The sequence below is a fragment of the Hippocampus zosterae genome, chromosome 7, assembly GCF_025434085.1.
Source record: "Hippocampus zosterae strain Florida chromosome 7, ASM2543408v3, whole genome shotgun sequence".
Classification (NCBI taxonomy): domain Eukaryota; kingdom Metazoa; phylum Chordata; class Actinopteri; order Syngnathiformes; family Syngnathidae; genus Hippocampus; species Hippocampus zosterae.
The window spans coordinates 12,499,530-12,523,793 of record NC_067457.1 but is presented as its reverse complement, the minus strand read 5'-3'; the positions used below and the strand labels follow the sequence as shown (position 1 = coordinate 12,523,793).

At 43.5% G+C, this 24,264-nt stretch overlaps 1 protein-coding gene across 1 annotated transcript in view; it reads right to left on the bottom strand.

The window, feature by feature from the left end:
• myo15b (myosin XVB) overlaps positions 1 to 24,264 on the bottom strand; it is a 68,859-nt gene that overhangs the window by 18,060 nt on the left and 26,535 nt on the right. The window contains exons 18-34 of the mRNA XM_052070969.1: positions 23,496 to 23,594; positions 22,535 to 22,709; positions 21,373 to 21,463; positions 21,069 to 21,255; positions 20,408 to 20,514; positions 19,863 to 19,922; positions 19,652 to 19,727; positions 18,197 to 18,312; positions 15,721 to 15,836; positions 11,748 to 11,889; positions 11,544 to 11,655; positions 9,663 to 10,071; positions 8,422 to 8,485; positions 8,274 to 8,346; positions 8,119 to 8,195; positions 7,959 to 8,035; positions 6,187 to 6,317 (exon numbers count right to left, since the gene is read on the bottom strand). Of these exons, the coding sequence (XP_051926929.1) occupies positions 6,187 to 6,317; positions 7,959 to 8,035; positions 8,119 to 8,195; positions 8,274 to 8,346; positions 8,422 to 8,485; positions 9,663 to 10,071; positions 11,544 to 11,655; positions 11,748 to 11,889; positions 15,721 to 15,836; positions 18,197 to 18,312; positions 19,652 to 19,727; positions 19,863 to 19,922; positions 20,408 to 20,514; positions 21,069 to 21,255; positions 21,373 to 21,463; positions 22,535 to 22,709; positions 23,496 to 23,594 (2,112 nt within the window). The remainder of the gene's footprint in view (positions 1 to 6,186; positions 6,318 to 7,958; positions 8,036 to 8,118; positions 8,196 to 8,273; positions 8,347 to 8,421; positions 8,486 to 9,662; positions 10,072 to 11,543; positions 11,656 to 11,747; positions 11,890 to 15,720; positions 15,837 to 18,196; positions 18,313 to 19,651; positions 19,728 to 19,862; positions 19,923 to 20,407; positions 20,515 to 21,068; positions 21,256 to 21,372; positions 21,464 to 22,534; positions 22,710 to 23,495; positions 23,595 to 24,264) is intronic.

The window sequence follows — 24,264 nt, the reverse complement described above, 5'->3', positions numbered from 1 at the left end:
TCCCTCCGCGCCCCCCCTCCCCATTCGCCCCTCCCCTGCCCTCCCTTCACGCGCCACGCCCGCTCCCTCCCCTCTCCCTCCTTCCCTCTCCCCCTCATACTCTCTGCAGACTCTTTCACACCCCCTCACGTGTCTGGCATAGTTTGCTTTCGTCACCCACCTATCACACCCTCCACACTGTCTCCTTTCTCCCTTCTCCTCATACGCTCCTCCCGTGCAACTCCTTTGGTGACTCATTTTATTTCCTTTCGACGCAAACCTCCTCTCACACTTTTCGCACTCAAACTCCACTTGTTCCTCGTTCCTACGGTGTATGCGTTTCTCGTGCATGGTTAGACCAGCTCTACTCCTGCACACTTTTCCGCACCCGTCATACCGACATACCAACCCATCATTCACCCTCCTCACATTCCTTTCCAGTCTTTCCTCGTTCCTTCCCGCCTCATATCTGTGACCTTTCTGATTTTCCCTTTCATACAGGTGATCCATTCGCTCTCTCACTCTCCGCTTCCATCCTTCCCTGTCACTCGTCAATCTTTCTACCTCCGTCCAGTCCATCCCTGCATTCCTCATCACTCTCTTCCAGTACAACACCGTTTTCCTTTTGCGCCCCATCCTCTTCCCTCTTCCTTCCAGTTCCTCCCACCATCCCAATACCATAGCTTTTGTTAGTCTTTCATTTCCCATACGCATCACATGTCCAATTCTCTGCAACACTCGCCTCTCGATTTTCCACTCGATGGATTTTACTCCCAACATTTTCCTTACATCATACATATTCACTCCTCTTTCTTGCATTTGCCTCAGTGGTTCTCCATTCCTATCACTCCACACATACCTGTAGCACCTATCCATCCACTTCTGAAGTTTCCCCACATCCTTCTTCATCCATGTCCTTACCTGACAGTCATATAGCAAGCTGCTCTCCACACACGCCTCTACTACTCTCCCTTGCCACCTCTTAGATAGTCGTGTCCCTTTCAACCACCCTTTCACACTCCCCCATAGATTTCCTGCCCTCTTGATCCTGTTTCTCACATCTGCCCGAGTCCCAATCCAGCTTCCCAACACTCTAATCTCCTCCCCCTCTAGCGTTCCAAACTCCAGCACCTCCTCCTTCTCCTCATTATTCCTCTCTTCCCACTGGGCCATTACACTTTTCACTCTCCTTACACTCTCGTCTATCTCTCCTTTCGTCCCCACTATAGCAGTGTCGTCCGCAAACAAGGCGCTCGATACCCTCACTTCCTTTGTTTCCAAGCTCCCTCTCTCCCAGCCATGTTCACCTGCGAATGACCCTCCTGGTATCCACCTCCACACCACCATTTTTTCCTCCCTGTTACCTTGATTCCTCGCCGCTAGTGCCTGCCTCATCACCGCCTGATGGTAGATGTTAAAAAGGATCGGTGATGTTGAGCATCCTTCCCTCAGCCCTCTCGCTGGCATCCATCCTCCACTCACTCCCTCCCTTCCCCTCACCTTATACTCTGTCGTCTCATGCAGGTCCATAATGGTGTCCAGACATCTGCCTTTCAACCCGTACCTTTCAAGTAACATCCATAGCGCTGGTTTGCTCACTCTCGGATACGCCTTTTTAAAATCTAACAGTCTTGCACATGGCCAGTCGTTATCCTTCATGTCCCTTACCCCTTCCTGGGTCACTCTCTTCTTACAATCTTCTACATCCTCCTGAATGCGTACCATCATTTGCGTTACATCTGCTGTGGACCTCCCTTTCCTAAAGCCCGCTTGGTTTTCGTCAAGGAGCCTCAGGTGTTCGGCCCACCAACTCAGTCGCTTCGCTAATATTCTCCCTAACACCCTGCTGCCCATACTCAGCAGGCACACTCCTCTGTAGTTGTTTCTGTCATTCCTATCCCCCTTCTTATGTATCGGTACCATAAGTCCCACTTTTACACTACCCTCCCATCGGTCCGCCCTCTGCTCAAACATCTGCCTCACTATCTTAATCACTCTTTCTCTCACTTCCTCACACGCGCTCCGTATAAATCCTATTCTCACCCCATCTTCTCCCGGTGCTGACTCTCGTATCTCCCCCATAGCCTCCATGATTTCTTCCCTCTCTGGCACCTCATTCATGGTCTCGTTTGCTTCGCTCGCTCTGCTATCTTCTCTGAGATCTACTGCTCCTTGAACTGCCTCTTCTATTACTCTTGGTTCTTCCTCGTACCTCTCCCTCGACACGCTTTCAAAATGCTCCCTGAACTCCTCTGTCGTCACCGTCGTGCTCCGAGCGGCCGGGTTATCCCTTTTTCCCAACTTCCTCAAACATTTGTACATGTCACCAATCCTTCCTCTAGAACATGCTTCCTGACAGTCCTCAATCACTCCTTCCCACCAGTCTCTTTCCAGTCTCCTCAGCAGCTTCTTCAATTCCTTTCGCGTTTCCTTCACTTCCTCTTTTAGCCTGGTGAGTTCTTCTTCCATCTCCCCCACTCCTTTCCCTCCTCCCCTCACTCTCAACCTTCTCCTCGCATTCAGTGTCTCCAATTTCTTATTCCTTCTGTCTACCCTCTCCCATATCCTCTTCTTCATCTCTTCTATCTCCTCCTCTCTCCCTACCGTCCAAGGATTGGATATTTCTCTTCTCTCCCTTCCACATACCTCCACTGCTGTTTCCACCATTATGTTCGCCAGCTCTGTCCACCCACTCTCCTTTCCCCGTCCTTCCTTGTTCAACTCCTCCAATTTCTCTCTTGTCCTCTCCTCATATTCTCTTTTCTTCTCCTCCACTTTCAACACCTCCCACTTCGCTTGCACCGTTCTCCTTTGGGTCCTCTCTTCTGTCCTCCATCTCTTCCACTCCCCATTCACCTTCATACACACCGGTCTATGGTCTGACAATTCATACTCACTCATGGTCCACATCCTTTTCACCTGGCGATGTCTATCATTCCCTTTCACAAGAAATCCATCCAACTCATACCATTTCCCGCTTGCCATGTGTCGCCACGTCCCCCTCCTTCTAAACCTCCTATAGCTGTTCACGTATGCCAGATCGTGCTCCCGACACCATTCTATTAAATCCCTTCCGGCTTCATTCATCCTCCCCAACCCATGCCCCCCACAGACTCCTCCTATCTTCACATTCGCTCCCACACTCGCATTGAAGTCTCCTCCAATTATCAGTCTTTCCCTCCCTCCCATTCCCACCTGGCTCCCCATATCTCGTCGGCATCTCTCCATCTCTCGTTCGTCCGTTCCCCAGCTCGGTTGGTAGACCGATACCAACCTGAGCCCTCCCAGCACCACCGCCACCACTCTCTCTCCCAGCCACTTCTGCTGTCCTTCCTCTATCCACGTCCTTAATGCCGTTCCCCTCAGCATCACTCCGGCTTTCCTCCCATGAACAAGCACTACCTGTTCATCCTCCTCACCCAACCACACCACCCCGGCTTCATCTGCCTATAGTTCCGTCATCAGCACTACTTCCCAGTTTTCTTTGTTGACTCTTTCTGCTACTCTCCTCAACCGCTTTCTAAATGTTTCTCTCACACTCAATCTCCTCACATTCCATGTGACTATCACTCGTTCACCGTTCTTGTCCCGAGTCTCAGTTCTGTTTCCCCCTTCCCGCCCCGCCCTTCCTCTCCTCCTCTCTCCCCTTCTTTCATTCCTCTCTCTTCTTTTATTGTTTCTGCTCCTTGCTCCCCTCTTGCTTTCAGGGCCTGGATGGGGGTGAATCCCCACCAGTCTGTCTTTCACCCACCCTCCCAAATGTCTTTGGTCCATCCCGCCTTGCTTGCGCTTCCTTCTTACCATCCCCAACTCGCCCCCTGGGGAACCTTTTTCCCACCTCGTCGCGCCACGTGCGGGTCTTAGAAGGGCCCTCGGCTGACTTTTATTTAAGGAGGGTTGTGGGGCGGCTACTCCCACTTTCCTCCGTTCCGACGGGGCGAGCATCAGGTGTCTCTCCTTCCGGTGAGGTCCTTCCTCCTTCCCCGTCAGCTGGTAGGTATTTAGCCGCAGCAGGGGCTCGAGTCCCCCGGCCTTCCACCTCGCGCCACGTGGAGGCATCCCACCATGCGAGGCGCGCCATCCTATTAACTCATGAGCCTTCTCTTCTTCAGCTTCTTTTTTCTTCACTCTTCCTTGTGCCTCAAGAGATTCTTCTCTCAAGCTTTCTTTTTGTGTCCTCTCACTTTCAAGATCCACTCCATTTCAAAACCTCAGCAGAACTTTGAATTATTGGCTATGTGCCAAGCACCTCAATATCAGAGGCACTCCGCCAACGCTATAAAGCAATAGCTTAAAAAGCATTTGATAACGCCCTGTCATGGTTTGCCGGGCCCATGACCTCGGAACCTTTTTGATCACTTGTGCCAACACCTCAGCAAGTCGGTGCATGTTTTGCACGGCTGCAGGCCCACAAATTTGATCATATTCACTCCGTGAGAGCGTAAATTTGATTTTTTCCTTCAGGACTCCTGCTTTGAATTATTATTTTTTTCCTTGACAACTCTTCTTTAACTAACGGCCCTGCTTCCACCAAAAAGCTTGAAAAGAGGGCAAATTTAACAACTCTCAAATCATTTGGGGCCAAACCATCTACAAATGATGACTCAACATTTGAAGAATTTACCAGATAACTTGTAAATGGGTGCATATCAAATTGGGTTTAGTTGTTTGGAAAGGTTACAAGTTCCAACTTGATCCTTTTCTGAAAGTTTTCATTCACTTCATTCAGGACTATTTAAACACAAGTTAAGGGGTAAAGACGGGGAAACAATCAGGGCGGGGCTGACAAACATACTGGCACAGGACGAAGGGCAAGCAACCTTTAGTGCAGTGTGACAAAATCTAATAAAACATCTCTCTCAAGTTTATTTTGAGAATAAACCGGCATGGTACCCCTTTGAATGATATAGATCCATTTAGTTCCATAGTCCGATAAAAATTAATTTAGCTGCCAAACTTGATCTACTTCGTGAATTTGACCCATGAGAGCTGAGGGGAATGCAGGCATTATCTTTTGAATTCCCATCTATTTAATTCCGCGTTTTATGCAGAGCAAAATTCACAACTTATGAAACTAAAGTGGTCCTTATGTGCTAACTCGCCAACTACATATCCGCTCTTTAAGATGTTTCCAGTTTGAAAGTCTTTTTCACAAATCGTTTAACCCTTTCAGGGTACAGCAGTTACTACAGTGGACATTTGATCATGTTATCAGGTTACAGGGTGCGTGAATGGGTTAAAATACTTCAACAAGAGGAAAAGTACATGTTTAAGGATTTCCATGCAGCCAACAATGTCAATGACTTAACCTACACAGTGGTGGGTGTCAGAGTTCTTGGTGGGAGAATGATCGTACAGTGGTACAAAATTAATTGATTCTGGAAGAAATTTCACAATTTGAAAATTTTGTAAGGAGAGACGCGTTTTCCATGTAAATACATTAATCCGTTCCAAGCCCCCTAAAATTCAGGCATAAATGTTTTCTAAGGCATAAAAATGCATCAAAATATGTAACATCTACATGTTACAATTAGATTATTGCACAATAAATGAGAGTTATGCATAATGCAAAAAAAAAAAAAAAAAAAGAAAAGACTAAGAATAACATTTATTGTCATTTAACGTTTAACTGCGTCCTCATCATTTTTTGCCCTTTTTAGTTCATGTTCTCTGTCAGAAGTGGGTTTTGCTTGGCGTTTTGTAAATACTGATCCAAGGACGTTTGCTTTTGTCGGCTTTTAACAATCCTTCGAAAATATCCAATGCAAATATCAGCATCGTGAGCGATCGACCGACTGGTGAACACTTTTTCTGGGTAATTCACGATTAAGTAAAACTATCGGAAAGCCTCATGGCCTCTTAACCAAAGTGATGCCAGGATGATGCTCAGTAGTAGCCAATGGCAGAACATAAATATGTTGCATTCAGGAAATTCAGAGCTGCGAGTAGCAGCCGATATTATATTTTTCCCTTTTGTATCTTGAAATTTCTTTCGTAACAAGAGGCAGTATTTTCCTGTCAAGGCATTTTGTAACTTTAATATTTCGTATGAAGGGACGCTCATAAGAAGAGATATTTGAAAAGTGCTCAAGTCCAGACGTGGAAAAATGGCAAGAGTGAGAAAATATGTCCCTATCCCCTACAAAGCAAAAGTAGCATCATTTATATTTGACGTAACTGAATCCATTTTCATGAATACTATTGTACCTTGGTAATTGTGTTCAGGGTCTGTCTCGATGTCATGCAGGTGGCGTGTAACATAGGGCACTAGGTTACCAGAACAAGGGAAGAACCCAGCAATCAGGTATAGTAGACGCCAACCTAGAATGCAGCTGGATCTGTGGAAATACACATGAACATGGGGGGGGTTCCACAGTTGAACACAGATTTCAACTTAAACTAGAGCTACGGGTAGCTATGAATGGGCCCTGCATTCTGGACGACTTTGGGATACTGGCACATTGAAATTCGAATTTTTTTAAACATTTTTTGAACATGTGCGAACAATTATTTAGAGCACAAGTGTCAAACTCAAGGCCCAGGGGCCAGATCTGGCCCACCCCGTCATTTCAAGTGGCCCAAGAAAGCAGCTCAAACATGTCAACTTCCATGGTCTTTTCAAAAATGTCTACCAAAATTTTGAACTCTCACATTTAATAAATAAGAGATATATTCTAAGCATTTTCTTGTGTCCAAACCCTTCATGATAGTAACTTACACAAACCTTGAATGAACAGATGTTCTTGATTTCTATATATGGTTTCAGTCACAATGGCCCTCCAAGTCAAACAGTAACTAAAATGTGGCCCGCGCCAAAAATGAGTTTGATACCTCTGATTTCGAGAGACAGCAGTTTTAAAGTGACTTGGTCAGTGCCGGCAAGCCCAGTTAAGTGTGAAAGCTTATCGTGTTATCAGGTTACAGGGTGCATAAAATGGTTAATTGACACTATACAGCAGGGGTGTCAAACTCATTTTTGTTGCGGGCCGCATTTTGGTTACCGTTTTCCTTACAGGGCCGTTATGACTGAAACCACATAACGAAGTCAAGAATAAATGTTTATTCACCTATTGTTTAAGTCAGGGGTCCCCAACCCCCGAGCAGTGGACTGGTACCGGTCTGTGGGTCATTTGTTACCGGGCCGCACAGAAAGAATAAATAACTTGCATTACTTCCATTTTATTCATTTCAGAATCTGAAAGATGTTATATTTAGAAAATTTACTGGATTCTCTATTACGTCCATCTACAGTATGTCACTCTTGACGCAGGTCAAGGCGCGCTTCTCGGTCACGCGATAGGTTACCGCTGAAATGAAACCCTGGAGCTCGCAAAATGAGTAAAAAACAAACGTCTTTGGAAAGTTTCTTTGGGAAGGGGAAAAGGCCCAGGAAGGAGACAGAAGAGAAGCCAATGACTTCCAAGAAAAAGAAGGCTACATTTAATAGACAGTGTCAGGAGTCCGACCTAAAATATGGATTTATTTCAACGGGAGAGTCCCACGCACCGTATTTTTCATGGACTTTGTATCTTATTTTCAAGGCAGGTTTAAACATTACTATCACAACCAGAGAGTGTTGCGGCCAGATAGGACATTCCTTTTGTAATGATTCATGTTTATTATTATGTTTCGAAAATACCACACTTTTCATGCAGGTCATATCATATTATTTTGTTGTATTTATCTGTCAAACCTTCAAGGCCGGTCCCTGAAAATATTGTCTGACATTAAACCGGCCCGTGGGTCAAAAAAGGTTGGCGACCGCTGGTTTAAGTTATTGTAATGAGGGCTTTGGTAACAAGAAAATGCTTACAGTATCATTCTTATTTATCATGAGAATTTGAAATTTTTGCCAAGCATCATGAAAGTTGTCATCGATGAATTGCTTTCGCGGGCCACATAAAATGATGTGGTGTTCAGTGATGCTAGGTGTATGGAAGTAGTATGAAAAGCTACTAAACACATGAACCGGTACTTACTTAGTATGGTTGTTGGTGGTTTGCTTGATAACCTGACAGTAGATTTCATCTCTCAGCAGTTCTCTTTCCTTTCCGAGCTGAAAAGCCAATGGAAACAAGATTCATCTTTATTGTTCAAAGTCCATTTTGTGTGAAGTCGACGACTGATGTGAGCACTAACCAGCAAGATGTGACTCAGACAGTCTGTTTGGGTGGTTCGCTTTTTCATGGCTGTATCACCCATGAACTGCATCACATCTTTGAGGAATCCATGGTTGTTAGAAAACAAGCTACATGTTTTATTTGGAATTGCATTTTTGCAATGATTATACTTACTGCGAAAGCATTGGACTGATAAATCATTGGTGTCGGGTTCATTGTAGAGAATTAGGGACTCTTGAATGGGCACCTGAAAATTAATCAGATGTATTTGTGGAAAATGTCGCATGATTTCAAATAAATATATATTGATGCTTCAATTTACCTTTGTGAATTCAACTGCCTCATTAAAAGTCTTGACACTTGCTTTGGAGCCGTCATTTTTCATTCTGTGATAAAGAGGTAATGATGAACAGATATTAACTTCTTAATTTCATCACAACAAAAAAAGAACTATGTACAGCCATACAAGTACATACATAAACATACTATACATTGGACACTAATAAACTCTGGTTTGGCACCTGCGAATTCACCTATTGGCAGATTTGTTTTCAATGGGGTTTTTTTTCAATATTTTTTTTCAAGCTTGTTGTTGTTTTGTTTTTTTTACCTTTCACCGTTAGAAAACTTGGAGGTTTATCTTTTTTTAAAAAAGATCTTTGGTGGTTAACTTTTTGTTCCAATGCATTTCAAAATGTGACTTTTGCCAGTGACGAATAGCAGGGGCCCATTGTATGTTAAGTACATATATACATACCTGTTTACCGGTATATTGAACGTGTACAGAGTGTGCGTACTCATAGTACCTTGACCTAAGACCACACAAATAATACTGTATACATATTATTTTTTTATGAGTCAAACCATGTAAAAGTTCACATTGCGGATTATTAAATGGCCAGGGGCGGCCAACCTTTTTTACTGCAGAGGAAAGCTTTCAGAGGCCTTTTATATTGAAATGCAACATCAGATCCAAATGAAAGTGCTTTGGTTGGATACCTGGGATGGTCTAGTGTACCCTCGATGTGGTCTGGTTCCGAGATTACAAAATTTCATTTTTAAGGATTTTTTTTTTAATCTGGCAAAATTTTAGTCATTGTTGTTGACTTAACATGAACTTTTTTTTCTCTCGCAACTTCAGAAGCATTCTAAAGTGCTATTTTGAGACAGTTTTCATTCTCCCTGGGTGAACTCATCGTTGCCTGCCAGAAATTATTTTATAACATTATTTGAACCACTGTTGTGCATGCATTAGTTGGATAACTTTTTATTTTGAAGGTGGCCAATGCTGTTCACTGGCGGCATCGTAATGCAGAGCATTAACAATCGCTATGGGAGCTCCCTTGACGGATCTGTGAATGGTGTCTCTCCATGTTTTTTTTTTCTTTCTCAAATAAATCTCATCTTTTTTTTTTAATAACACTCGTCTTGACACAAACTCACAGTACTGTACTCCTATAAAACCAGTAGACGCCAGTCGTAGCTCTGGTGTCACTGCTCGTAGTAACATATTTTGCTTGCTTAGAAGTGGCAGTGAGTCTAAGTGTGTATCTCATACAGCACCTAAAGAATTTCATGGCGAACTCAGCCATTACAGACATCTGGATCTCTCTGTCTTGAAATGATTCCTGGACAGGCGTCTGCATTGATCTCTGGGATGAGACATTTCTCTGCCACTCTGAATCACTGTTTGGCCTTGGTAACTCGTGAAGTGACCGTTGGATGGACGTCTGTGCTGTTCTCTGAGATGAGACATCTCGCGTCATCCACTCGGACTCAGTGGTGTCAATTTGCTTGCCAATGGGAACCAGAGCTTCTTTTTCTTGACTGGAAGCTCTTGCACCTCTCATAGTTTTACACCGATTATCTCTTCGATCCAGTTGGAGACAATGGTAGTCCAATGCAGCAGACGGTTGTGTTAGATCCTCTTGGAAAAGACCAGAGCGTCCTCCCATTGTACCAAAACGCCAACCTGCAGAAAATAATGCGAGAAGAAGAGCTAATTGTACACTCAGTGGCATCGAGTATTACCTCATGAATTTACTTCTGGATTTCACGAATATAGTACAGATTTTCAATGCTGGATTGCATACACAAAACAACCTTCGCAGACGCGTTTGAGGGCACACACACTGCCTTCATCTGCCTTTTTGAGGGCATTAATCAGTCATAAAAATCCATCCGTTTTCTGATCAACTTTATCCTCACCCCCACGGAGGGTGCTGGAGCCTATCCCAGCTGTCTCCGGGCAGTAGGATACCCTGAACGGGTTGCCAGCCAATCATAGGGCACACAGAGACAGACAACCATCCGAGCTCACACTCACACTTAGGGACAATTTTGAGTGTTCAATCAGTCTGCCGTGCATGTTTTTGTAATGTGGGAGGAAAGTGGAGTAACCGGAGATAACCCTCGCAGGCACAGGGAGAACATGACCACGACCTCTGTCCAGTACTGTGAGCTTGACGCGCTTACCACTCGACCACTGGGCCGCGCAGCAACCATGGTGACCATAAAATTAAACTTTGCCCTTGCAACTTGAAATTACTTTGTTCTAGAGGTTTTGTTGCCTTGTTTAGTTGCTCTTTGACAAATTTTAAGCGAGTTTTTGGTGGCATTGGCACGTTAATGGCTTTTTTTAGCAACTCAATTAGTAGGCTCATTTTGTTCAAGTACACTAAAACTCCTCAACAATGAAACCTACATGTGCGAAAATTACCCCTTGTGTGAAAAAAATCATGCATTAAAGCCATTCCCTCTTTTCTGCTTCCCCCTACAATGAAAAGTCCCCCTGTTGCGTTATACGAAATCCTTTTCTCCACTCTTGCCTCTCAATGTCATTGCATGTTGGACCTGCCATCGTGTACTGTATGTTTGAGTCTGAAAGCTTGTATTGTTTTCGTGTGTCTTGTCATTCTAAAGTAGGGGTGCCCATTACGTCGATCGCGGACAGTCCGAGACCGGTAGATTATTTTATAATAAAATAAAATAAAATAAAATAAAGCAGGTCATCTTTAATGTGGCGTGTATCCTGCGTCACCGGAAGTTATCGCTCAGCAGCCTGCAATTGCAGCTTGTGATCAGAGCTGTTGCACTGTATCTTTTATCTTTATCATTAATCTCATTCAGAGTTTGTTTCGTATACAGGGCACGGGCAAAGAATAGGAATCTAGAGGGCCGAGGGAAGCACTTTAAAACAATATGTGTGAGCTACGATAGTTAACAGGCTGCAAAGGTGCCTTGCATGACTCTGTGTCAAGCTGTTGCTCATCCTGGTGTGCGTGTGCATGTGCGTGCGCGTACGCGGTAACGGGTCGATCGCGGGAGTTTGGTTGATCGAAAACTCGATCTTCAATCCAAAAAGTTTTGACACCCCTGTTCTAAAGCATTTACACTGATAGGGAGAAGTTCTGCCTCCGCATCCTGGGCGTCAGCAATGCTTACCTGCCTGGAGTCCCTCCATTGGTAGCAACTTGATGACATCACCTTTGCTGAAGCTGAGCAGGCTCTTGTCATCTGTTACAAAGCTCTTCAAGGCAACCACGTGGCCAGAATTCTGAAGAACCAAACAGCACACCATTCAAAACCTTCAAGGTATAAAACATATCTTCCTTTGGGGCGAAAAATACTAGTAGGAGCATTTCATACCTTCATGAGCTCTTTGAGGAAGAACTGAACCATAGCAATTATTTGAGGGGCTCTGGAGGAGTACAGCTGTAGGTTTTCATTTGTCAGCTCCAGTTGCACTTGGTTTGTGCCACAGAGTTCGACCGACAGCAACTCTGCAAAGCTTTTTCAGATGCGGGACCAAGCTAAATTACTATACTTCCAAATGTCAAAACTGACTACACAAAATGGAAGCAGAGCATAGTACTGTATCTTTTAAAAACTTTAAGTGTTGTTGTTATGAACTGCATCTTTAAAAATTGAAATCAAATATCCATCATTCCATCCATCCAAGGATCTTTGTTTCACACTCTGTTCAGGGTCATCAGGGTACTTGGAGTCTATCACAGCTGAGTTTGAGTGAGAGGCAGACCCCAGATAGTCAATAAAGGACTTGCAGGTCTCATTTGCGTACGCGTAAGAATCCAGTTAAAAAAAAATATGGCTACCAAACAAGCCATCTATCCATCCAATTTTTGATCCCATTTATCCTCACAAGGATCGCGGGGCGTGCCGCAGCCTATCCCAGCTGTCTTAGGCAGTAGGTGGGGGACAGCCTGAACCAGTTGCATGGCGCTCAGACTCACACCTAGGCACAATATTGAGTGTTCAATCAGACTGCCATGCAAGTTTTTGGAATGTGGAAGGAACAGGCCTGGGGAGAACATGCAAACTCCACACAGGATGGCCGGGGCTGGACTCGAACCCGGTACCTGTTGCACTATGAGGTCGACGCGCTAATCACTCGTCCAAGCGGGCCTCCTACCGAAAAAGCATCCAATGACATTTCATATGATGTATGCCTAACTGCACAACTTAAAGCTTGCAGCTATTGTTTCAAAGGCTATAAACCCTTAGTGACAAAACAACAAAAGCACTTTGCCATGTTTGACTGCTTGAAAGGAATTTATAGGCTTGAACGGTGGTGTAAAAAAACAGTATAGCAAAGCTCTGAGTTCATCCAAAGACGAGTTTGTAAAGCTGCGTTCATTCTTCACAATTCCCCGATAGACCAAAAACATCCAGACAGATGGAAAAGGTGCACTAATTTCTTGAACAAGTTTATTTTGTCAATATCTTGAAACCAAGGGAACAGACAGACAAAATGACATGGGATCAGCCGGACGCAAATCGTTTTCTAGTCACTGTCTCTTTTAAATTGAAAACCATTTCCACATTTCATTTATTATTGCGGCATGCCAGTGTTGGGAGTAACACTTAAAAAAATTAGCTATTTTCAGAAACATTACCTTTCTCAGCAATATATTTCATGAAATTACGATGCACTATCAAGACATTTCATTTGTTATGTGTTGTCAGCAGTAAATACCCCCATGCACCAGGGCAACACACCATGCCTTCAGACGTGCTAATGTCTTATACCTGTTTATTCATCAGATTCCGAAGTCGTTTCACTGTCCAGGTACAGGGTATATATCCATCCAAATGTCATTAATAACTTAACTGTAGTGTACCAGCAGAGGGTAGTCAGTGGTACTGAATATCAAACGATACAGGCTGTGCATGTTTAAAAGTAGAGGTGTCAAATTAACGCGTTAATTGCCAATACAATTGCAATGTCTTCAGCACGTTATATTTTTTAAATCGCATTAATCAAAATTTTAATCTTTAATTTTATTGTTTCTGTAGTTGGGTTGCCTTTTTATAATATCCATTTTTATGTTTTGGCTTAAGTTGTTGAGGGTGGGAAACAATGGGCATTGATTGGCTGTTATTATGTTTGGGCTTGTTCGCAGAAGCTGATAGGCTCACATTGGAGTTGGGAGGGCCAGGTAAGCAGCAATGAGGAGTTCTCGGCCCAACAAATGGAAAATTTACATTCGAAAAACGCCCTGACGGCACTATTGATAATGGTAGAGTGTTGTGCCTAATTTGTAAGAAGGAGTTTGCTTACCACCGAAGCAGCTCAAGTTTACCCAACAGATCAATGCAAAGCACCCAGTCGCGAGTGCAGCCACAGCTAACGTTAGCATCAAAAGCTTTAGCAATATCGCGAGCTATAGCCAAACTACACTCGAGGAGAACACCCTGCGTATGAGGCATGAGGTCAGCATAGCTGCTGTGTCCTCTGTATCCTATGAGAAGTGATTATTTATTTCAGCACTTTATTTTGTAATGATGAACAGTGTTATTTCTGAAGCTTAGCACTTTTATTTATTTTTTTACTCTCCAAAGCAAGTTCAGTGTTCAGTACTTGTATTGCTCAGAAAAGTGTTCTCATTGTTTTTGATATGTTAAACTTAGCACTCCTTATGGACCTGATGTTCTATTTTATTTTATTTTGTAACTCTTTAGAGATTTACAAAAACTAACAAAACAGTGATATTCCCCTCGTGGTCGAAATTAAAGGTTGCAGGTAGGACTCAAATACAGCAGAAAGTAAATGGCTAGAACTGCATCTGTTCGAGTCTGTTTAAAAACAAAAGACTTTATCATGCCACTTTTTTGTGATATCATTCTTAGATATCATTCTTCTAGAGGTAAGATCGGGCCGCTCGAGCCTTAAAATGTCAATCATTGGTTCGGGTTCGGGTCAGGTCGGGTCGGGCTTCTCTCTCGCTGACTTTTTTAATATATTTTTTTCGAGGCCGTCAATAGTTTTGGCCACGATAGACCGTGGTTCGCAAAAAAAAACAGAAGACGCCTCATCACAACACGTACTGTACTAAACTCTTGCAATGACAATTCAAAGAACTCCTTCTGTCTCTGTCTATGATCCACCCATCATTATTCTTTTTTGTCTCGCTGCTTCTCTCTCTTATAGTGCCGCGCTAGATTCTTAAGGGTGGTACTGCTGCGGTGGTTTAGGGACCAATTTTCAACCCGTCAAAATTATGGACGGCCTTAAATTTTCCCCGTCCACTCTTATATAAATATAAAAGATGTAAATGTTTATACAGTCTTATTTAACTTAGATTTCGTTCCAAAAGACAGGCTTTGTTATCAGAAATCACCCCTCCTCCTCCCGAGTCCTCACAAATAAAATATGAAATGTCGGGTTTGCTTCGGGCTCGGACCTGCAAATCAAGTGAAGTGATCGGGCTCGGGCCGGGTCGAGCTTAAATACCCTTGGGCCGGTTCGGGTTGGGCTTGATTTTTTTTTAGGACCGATCTTAGCTCTATTTTGATCTACCTCAATAATGTAATTAATTTAAAATGAAAATAGGGGTTTTCTCAGCAATTTTTATATGGAATTAAAATATAGCTTAATTAAATCATTTAATTGCACATCATAATTAATTAATCTCATATTTTTTTAATTGCTTGACAGCACTTTTTAAAACAGATAAAAATTTTGAAAAACAACTTTCCAGCAGTTGAAACAATCCAAATCACAGCTTTCTTCATTAATTTCTACCAGTTTAGAATACCAATTGGTAGCCCCCAAAAATTACGTTACCCATAGTGCACGGCATGGCCGGAGATCTGCAAGTGGCTTATTATGGGGCACATATACTGTACTTTTTTAAAATGTGCATAGGCTCGATAGGACAGCTCTTGCCTGAGTGGTGGTGTGGAAATCCAGCAGCGTATTTATCCCTAAATTAGAGGAACATCCCAACTAACGGTAATGTTCTTTTGGGATGCAAAATGACAGCCGTTAATTTACATGAAGATAAAAGGCTTGGATAATGGACAGATGAATGGAAGGATGTTGATGGTTTAGTATGGGCTTGACTTGGAGGCTGTAATCGAGCAATAACTGTTGAATCAGTTTCCGATGCGTATTGAGTTGGAATGCTAGTAAACACTGAGTTATTTAGTTTGGGTAATAGTTTCATTTTTGGCCAGCTTCAGATCTCTGATCTGATCAAAAAAGTTGTTCTCCCTGCTCCAACACACCTGATTCAAATATGGAGATGTACATGTTCCTCCATTGATCAAATGTAATCTGTACAACAATGCTGTTTCTGGAGGCTAAATAAATGTTTACCTGTAGGTTCGAAGTAAGCGGAGGTGTTTCGGATCAATGCCGGATGCTGCAACCATCCTCAGGAGACGAATTCCACGATGACACACACCCAATATCTGAGCGTCACCACTGTCTGACTGCAATTAGGAGATATGAACAAATGGGGTTGGTAAGGGTGTTGTGCCGAAATGTTCCCGGTAATTAGAATGTACCGGTACACCCCGGTAAAGATTATATATATATATATATGAAACATCCTAGCTCCATGAATACATCAAGGAGAAGGCTCCAACGGATGACGTGCTCAGAGAATGTCTCAGACAATGGGGAACAGAAGATGAGGGACCATCACGGGAGGACCAGCCCCTACACGGGATGTACCACCGGACCATAACTGAAGTGACCGATCTCAAGAAGTCCTATCAGTGGCTAGAGAGGGCTGGCCGGAAGGACAGCACAGAGGCACTCATCCTGGCTGCTCAGGAACAGGCCCTGAGCACCAGAGCCATTGAGGCCCAGACATATCACACCTGACAAGACCCAAGGTGTAGGTTGTGCAGAGGCACCTGAGACGATCCAACACATAACCGCAGGGTGTAAGATGCTGGCAGGGAAAGCCTACATGGAACGCCATAACCAGGTGGCTGGCATAGTCTACCGAAACATCTGTGCGGAGTATGGACTGGAAACCCCAAGGTCAAAATGGGAAGCACCTCCGAAGGTGGTGGAGAATGACAGAGCGAAGATCCTGTGGGACTTCCAGATCCAGACTGACAAGATGGTAATGGCTAACCAACCAGATATCGTGATCATAGATAAAGGGCAGAGGAAAGCCGTTGTAGTGGATGTGGCGGTCCCAAGTGATGGAAACATGAGGAAGAAGGAACAAAGAGAAACTCGAGAAATACCAAGGGCTCAGAGAGGAGAGCCTGGAGCCTGGAGAGAGCCTGGAAGGTAAAGGTGACAGTCGTGCCTGTGGTGGTCGGAGCACTCGGGGCAGTGACCCCCAAACTAGATGAGTGGTTGCAACAGATCCCGGGAGCAACATCGGACATCTCAGTCCAGAAATGTGCAGTGCTGGGAACAGCAAGGATACTGCGCAGAACCCTCAAGCTTCCTGGCCTCTGGTAGAGGACCCGAGCTGAATGAGGGACGGACACCACCCGAGGGGTGAGATGAGGATTTTTTTTTGATACACATATAAAAAAATATTTATATATAGATCGTGATCATAAATATATAATTTGTTATTATATATATTCTTGTGCTACCCAACCACTGTGGCTGATGGGGCAGGTGAAGACTGCTTTCCTATTGCGCATCGTGCGGCTGACATTCCTTCAGCACTGCATCTCAAGACTTGCGTTCCTACACCATCGAGGCTGTACCTCCTATTTCTACACGGCCGCAGCTGCAGGCTCCCACTACGATGCGGTAGAAGGTCCAGAATCCCGTTCTGTGCCACGACAACTCAGGTTCTGGTTCCTGCGCTTTCACAAACTTCTGTTCAAGTGGCTCATGCTGTATTGTCACCATCGGACCGTGTCTTCTTCACTATTGGGTGGCCAGGGCTCACAGGCGCCAGTCACCTGTCAACGTTACTGGGTATTCAAGGTTACCGTGCCAGTCGCCTGTCCATATCACCACTGGGCAGCTGAGGTCACCAAACTAGTCAGCTGTCCACGTCTGCACAAGCCACCTGGCCAGTTACCTCTCTGTCCGGTGGTGCACAGTCTGCATCCAACACCTGACCCGACTTGAGCGGAGCACACACATCCTCTGACTGCCATTGATGCATCATCTATGGCCCTCGTGATTCCATTGGGTCCAGGATCATAGCCATCTGCCTGAACAACCATGAAAAGTCTTGTTCTAGCCAAGCTGCTGAACGGCCTACTCGAGTACCGCACATCTGGCGTCCTAGACCCCCTCCAGACTGGACATCCATCCATCCATTTTCTGATCTGCTTATCCTCACAAGAGTCGCGGGGCGTGCTGGAGCCTATCCAAGCTGTCTTCGGGCAGTAGGCGTGCTACACCCAGAACTGGTTGTCAGCCGATTGCAGGGCACACACAGACAAAAAAGCAACACAAATACTACTATTATAATGCCTATATTTTTGTGCTTCATGTAGGCAGGGTGTATGCAGGTCGAGGTCCCAGATCCACAAACCGTAGCTTGGTGCATTGCTCACTGATCAAGGTTGGCCGTGGACCATCGAGTTTGTACACAGACCGCAACAAGGGAAACATTGGGGTCTCATTTGGCATAAACATTAAGTAGAGGAAAAGTGAGGAAACCAAAAACCAGACTTCCAATAATATTATATAATAATATAATATAATATACAGCAAAACTTCTCTACAACGAAACCTACATGTGCGGAAATACCACCTCGTGTAAGTGCTGTAGTGAAAGTCCCCTGTTGTGAAAGATTTCTGGCTGCAAACATGATTTCATTGTAGAGGAGTTCTATTGTAAATATTAAATTCTTACCTTAACATGAAATAGGCGTGAAAAGTAGTTTTCCCAATTGTCCCGAGCAGCAATGACAATCCTTTTCTTCATATTGTCATCCCAACTGTTGGGCATCGTTCCTACATTAAGATTCGCTATTGAAGACAAACAGCAAAAATGATATGAACTGCAGACGTTATACAATACTCAGTGGTTTATAATTCGGCATGCATATTTCATAAAATTACCAACACTTGGTCCTGCAACACATTAATAACAAATTGTGCGCTAACTGGATTAATCTTTTAGGTTACTGCTGATTGATGACATTGTTGAAAATATTTTTTTTAATGGGGGATCCTGGCACTTCGGGAAGGCTATGGACCGAAACAGCGTCAATGGATCCTCCAATGAATTCCTCCTTCATACGTTCTATTCATCCCATCCGTCAACCAGGAGGCGTCCATTGGGGACGGCGGGGGGGTACTGTCATGGTTCTGTTTGTTTGTTTCAGGCCCTTCTGGAGTGAAGGGCATGCCTTTCAGCAGCGCACCTGTCACCAATCTATCTTGTTAACCGGCTGCCAATTTAAACTCTGCCATGTCGACAACTGGCTGTCGGATTATTTAGCCTTGCTCACGACTCTTGTCTGAAAGTGTCTGATTATTCGAAACGTTCATGCCTCATAGCGTCTTGCCAGGTTTTACCCTCGTATTTTTTCATGTAAGTAGTTCTTGTTATTTCTGAGTTGGTACTTCTCGTGAATTGGATTTCTTCGTCCTTTGAGCAACAAGCAATTTATGTATCTTGTTCCTTGCCTTTTGCAAGCACTTTTGTTTTTTCTTGTTTCATCTTGGTTGCTTGTTACCAGATGTTTTTTTCATTGAACTTTTGATCTTGTGTTAATAAACATTTGTTATCAACTCTTATCTCTGCCTATGTTTGTGGAATCCAATTCTGTTCCGGAGCATTATGGAACACATGACAGAGATGGGGCTTCTTGGCGAGGAAGTGGTGACCGGGTCTGCAATTTATGGGCCCGGGTCTGTACTCATGGGGCCCAGCTGGGCTCAGCCCAAAAGTACAATTTGGGTCCCCTTTCCCATGGGCTCAGCACCTGTGGGAGGGACCAAAGTGGCTGAGTGCAGAATGAGCTGTGTGGCGGCCAGAGGCAGGAACATTAGTGGGCCAATCCCAGCTCTAGAAGCTGTATCCAGGGAGGTGGAATGTCACTTCTCTGGCATGGAAGGAGCCTGAGGTCGTGTGCAAGATGGAGAAATTCTTACGAGGTATAGTAATGCTTGCCCCAACACATAGCTTGGGCTTTGGTACCACTCCCTTCCAGAGGGGTTGGACTCTATTCCACTCTGGAGTTGCCCAAGTAGAGAGGCGTCAAGCAGTTGTCCAGATGGGATGCCTTTTGGATTCCGACCCAGACTGCATTCCCCCTGTTAGGGACCTCTGTAATTGGATATTGCCAAGCAAAATACTTACCAAGCAGATCTTTCATCTTCCTTCTTTCTTCTCTGCTTACTTTCACACAGTTATCAGAGTAGGTGTCAGTCATGATCTATAAAAGCAAACCGACTGAATTAGGAACAAGTCAAATGTCGTCTCTCAAAAGAGCAAACAATCTACAGCCATTACTGGAACATCAAATACTCCACATTGAACACCTTTGGATAACCATTTCATATGTACAGACCTGTTCACATAAAAGATTGAGGATGTAGGGTTGGTTGAACGTGTCTTTGGGGTAAAACACCTGAACACAAACACATTTGAATACGAACATTGGTTAGTGAAAAAGTGGGGGAAAAAAAAGAGTTAAGAACAGCAAAAATGCCCCTGGGCCGATTCCATTCATGTTTAATTATCGGATGTCTCAGAAATGACAAACAAATCCCAACATTTCTTGCACGGTATCTCACAATGATTTTTCTTGGACGATGTTGATTACACTTATGAAGCCAAGCAGAAGATAAGTCAGACCCCCCCAAAAAATGTAACTACTTGCTCTTGTTTAATGTGTGAATGTGAGAGCAATAGTCTCACTGGCAACTAGTTCACGGTGTACCCTGTCTAGCGCCCGATGACAGCTGAGATAGGCTCGGGTACGCCCGAAAACTTGTGTAGACAAGCGGTTCAGAAAATGGATGGATGGATGTAACGTTAAAGTGAATAAAATGACATGAGCTGAAGCTCCTCTAAGATTGTTCTTGTATTATATATGTTATGCGTATATTTTACCTCTTTGCGCAGGAAGAGTTTTCCAGGCATTACAGAGGAAGAGAAGTAAACACCAGGGGAATAATGAGAAAGTTGAGAGTGACAGCTTTCGTCATCTGGCATCATACCTAGGAATGAAAAAATAGAATGTAGGTAAGGCAAGGCAACTTTAGAACATGCTAACTCGACACAGGGAAGGCGGGACCACAACCTCGGCACTGTGAGGAGGATAAGCTAACCAGTCACTCACCATGTCACCCAAAAGTACAACATTTAACCCTTTCAGGGACAGAGGTTTCTCGAATGGACATCTATTCAAATGTTGTTTTCCCTTATATTAATTATTTTTAATTCATTCAGTACCAGCCAATTCTCGACCAAGTCTGAAAAGACGTCTAAAAACGTCTTTGGGAGTGAATGAGTTAATGTCAGAGTTGTGCATCAACCACTACAATGGACCATTATGCGTGTTTCCATCCCCTGCCATTTTTTTTTTCATGCCAAAAAACTAATAAGAACACACACAAAATCCTGATATTGGGTATCATTATTTATGCATGAAAGGGTTAAAATCAAATTCTACCAGCCAATCAAACCCACCCCACCCAAACATTTTGTTTCATGTTTCTGGTAGAGAATTTATGCTTTGTGACTAAACGTTACAACATTTTGGTAGACTCACTCAGAGATGGTGCAAGCATGGTCGGTGGGTCCGGAATGTTGTCAAGTACAGAAGGTGGCGGGGAATCAGGGGGAGGTGGTAAAACCTGTCGACGGCGCTGTGAGCCAAACAAATCTTCTAGGGAGCGCTGCTTCTGTCTCATGTTATTAGAGATGACACGACGGCCCATCGTAGACGGAGGAGAAGACTGTGGGGATGGAGTGTGTGGGGGAGATTGCTTTTCCATTGGTGGAGATTTCACCCATTGTTTCCGTAATCAGCGAGGAGTGATCGTTAAATAGTCATACAATTCATCTTTTCTTACCTTTTTCTCAGGCACTGGTGCTTTGTTTTTGAGTTTGGCAAGAGCTTCCTGTTTGGGATCTACCTTCTTCACAAATTGCCTCACAGGAGCTCTGTGGAATGATTAATAAGATTAAAATTACGAGGAATGCTTTTCATGCTTGTTTTTTTGTGATGAAAAACAGTGTTGAATCATAAGCATAACATAGATTTAGCTCATCATTGGGTTTTGGGCTTCACCAGTGCCTCCAAATCTCATATGGAAAATTAGAAAGAGATTAGAAGGTCCATGACCAATTTGTTTGTTTGCTTGGCACTTTAGCCCTCAAAAATGATAGCAAGACGATTAGATATGTCTGCTGAATATCCAAGGGGAATTTCCATTTCTCAAGTTGTTGCATTTACAAAAATATAAAAAAAGAATTTTGAAAGAATTTTGTCTGATATGGCCTCCTAAGGATTTCATCATGGCTGAAAACCTTGTCAACAGGGAGACCTGATGCTGGCACGAGTGCAGTGGAACTGAGAAAGGTGTTTTTGTTTTGTTTTTGTATGAATTTGGAAATGTTTTTAATGAATTAATTTCTGTGATTCATTTATAAAAACAACATTATACAGTTTTTATATTATATTGATGAGTTTAGTCCTTGTCTGGCTTTTAATTAAAATTTACCCCGTTTTAAAACATTACTGCTTTGTTTTGTCAAATGTCACTATTTAAAACCATATCCATGTTCATCATATATGTTCTTTTTTAATTGGGCTTTTTAGCCACAAAAGATACACAAGCAGAACATGCTTAGTCTGTAGAATACTGTATATCAATGTATATAATCATTTGATAACGATTTTCTACTGTTCTCTGTCAAAAGTGACGTGTTGCCTGAAAGTCAATGACTAACCAGCCTATTTTCTTTGATTCAAATTTAGCATTACACACTACGGCGTTTTACATCAAACTCAAATTTTTAAGGCCCTTAAATTAAATACCTTCATTGTAATGTTTGTTGCTGCCAATTTTAACAACCAGGCAAGGAACTACAGCCTTCTTAGAGAGTGCCTTTGTGGTTACCCACGGACCTCTGTGGTGTGAATCAACAAGAGATTGACGTATCCCTCAATCAGGGTGTCTGTACAATCTCTTCTTGGCTACTATTAATAATACAAACCAAAAATGTCCATACCTAATAGGCTCAAAGTATTTGGGTTCTGGTGGAGGTCGACTGTTGAACTTTTTGATGATTTCCCGAATGTTGGAGGTTGGTTCAGAGGGCGGCGGAGAGTTGGAGGTTGGTTCAGAGGGCGGCGGAGATGTTGTTGGACTTTCTGTTTTGCTGTCAGGCACAGGGATCCGCTTTACTACAGCAATTGGGAGACAACAATTGACAATAAATATAAAAATATTTTTTGTTGGTCTTGTCTCTCTCAAAATACAAAATGAACAGCATATTTTCATTTTAACGGGAAAGAAAGATAAATCAGTCCAGTAATCCAACGAAAGGGAGAGTTCGCAGTGATAGCCTCACTTCATAGCTCCCAGCCGAATGGCGCACCCCCCTCGGGTGCAATTCTCAAACATGGCCACTCATGACGACATACCATTATGCATAGATGTGAGACTGTGTCGGGTCACAGAGAACAGTGTCCAGCTTTAACAAAACAGCAGCACTAGCAATGCTAAACTAGCATTAGCACTGTAAACGAGCCATCGTTGGTTCTACCTGTAGAGAGTTGGCGCGGAGGCTAGGGTGCATTGTATACTCACACAAAAATCCATAATATTAATAACACACAGAGACACGCAAATCTTTTTTTTCCACATTTCCCAACACCCCTTCGCGATTGACTTGGGACCAAACCGTCGACTACCGGTCGACCTTGATCAACTGGTTGGGCACCCCGGCTGTAAATAATTGGCACATTATTCGTCATGCCCTCTGTCTCAAATAGGTTGTTTTCCTTAGGTGTGGTGGTTTCTTTGGAAAAACAAACAACCCCCGCCCCCCTCTGCAAACTCCCCTTTCAATATAAGATATCCTTTATTCGTCCCACACTGGGGAAATTTACAGAATTACATATTCCATAAAGTGAAAGTTTTTTTCAAGTTAGATGGATCCATATATTCCATTTGATTTGTGTTCTTACCCTTTGGTTTAGGTGCTACAGGAGGAGGGGACGGCTGTGCTGATGGTGCAGGTTGTTGCTGTTTGAATCCGGTAGAGGGAGAAACCTGGGTAGCCTCACCTTAAGGTTGAGAGTGATATGTCAGGAAATCAAGGTTGAATTTGAAATTTATGACTTTGCCCCCCCCCCACACAAAAAAATTACATGAAAATAAAAGATCTACTGTATTTTCTGCACTATAAGGCGTGCCAAAAAGTCTTCCATTTTCGTAAAAGCTCACCGAGCGCCTTAAAATCCGACGCGCCTTGTGTATGGTCATTACGGTTATATATCGACCTCAAGATGGCTTCTTGCTGGAGACATGTTTACAATGTTATAACTTGCTCTTGGTTCAGTGAACTGTGTCGCTGCTTTATTAAATATGTTTTTGTTGCAGCTCCGAAAAAAGGAGAGCCGTGGTGTTGTTTTTTTTTTTAAAACACACACCATATTAATGGTTTTCACAGTCTCAACAAATATAGGTACTAAGGGTGTGGAAAATAATCGATATAAATCGATACATCGATGCGCACGTGCCCGATGCGAGTGCATCGGCTCATTCACTGGGTACAACGCGATTGACGGGTGAAATCGAGATTCATCACGATGCATTGGTCGGTATCGGTAAAATCCGATTCAAGCGCCGTTTTATTCATGTTAAACGTTACCTCTCTGCCCTTTCCTAGGTGCATTGAATGCACCATCGTTTTGCGTTTTGTGTTGAATGCGGACGGTAGCTGTGCGTCACATA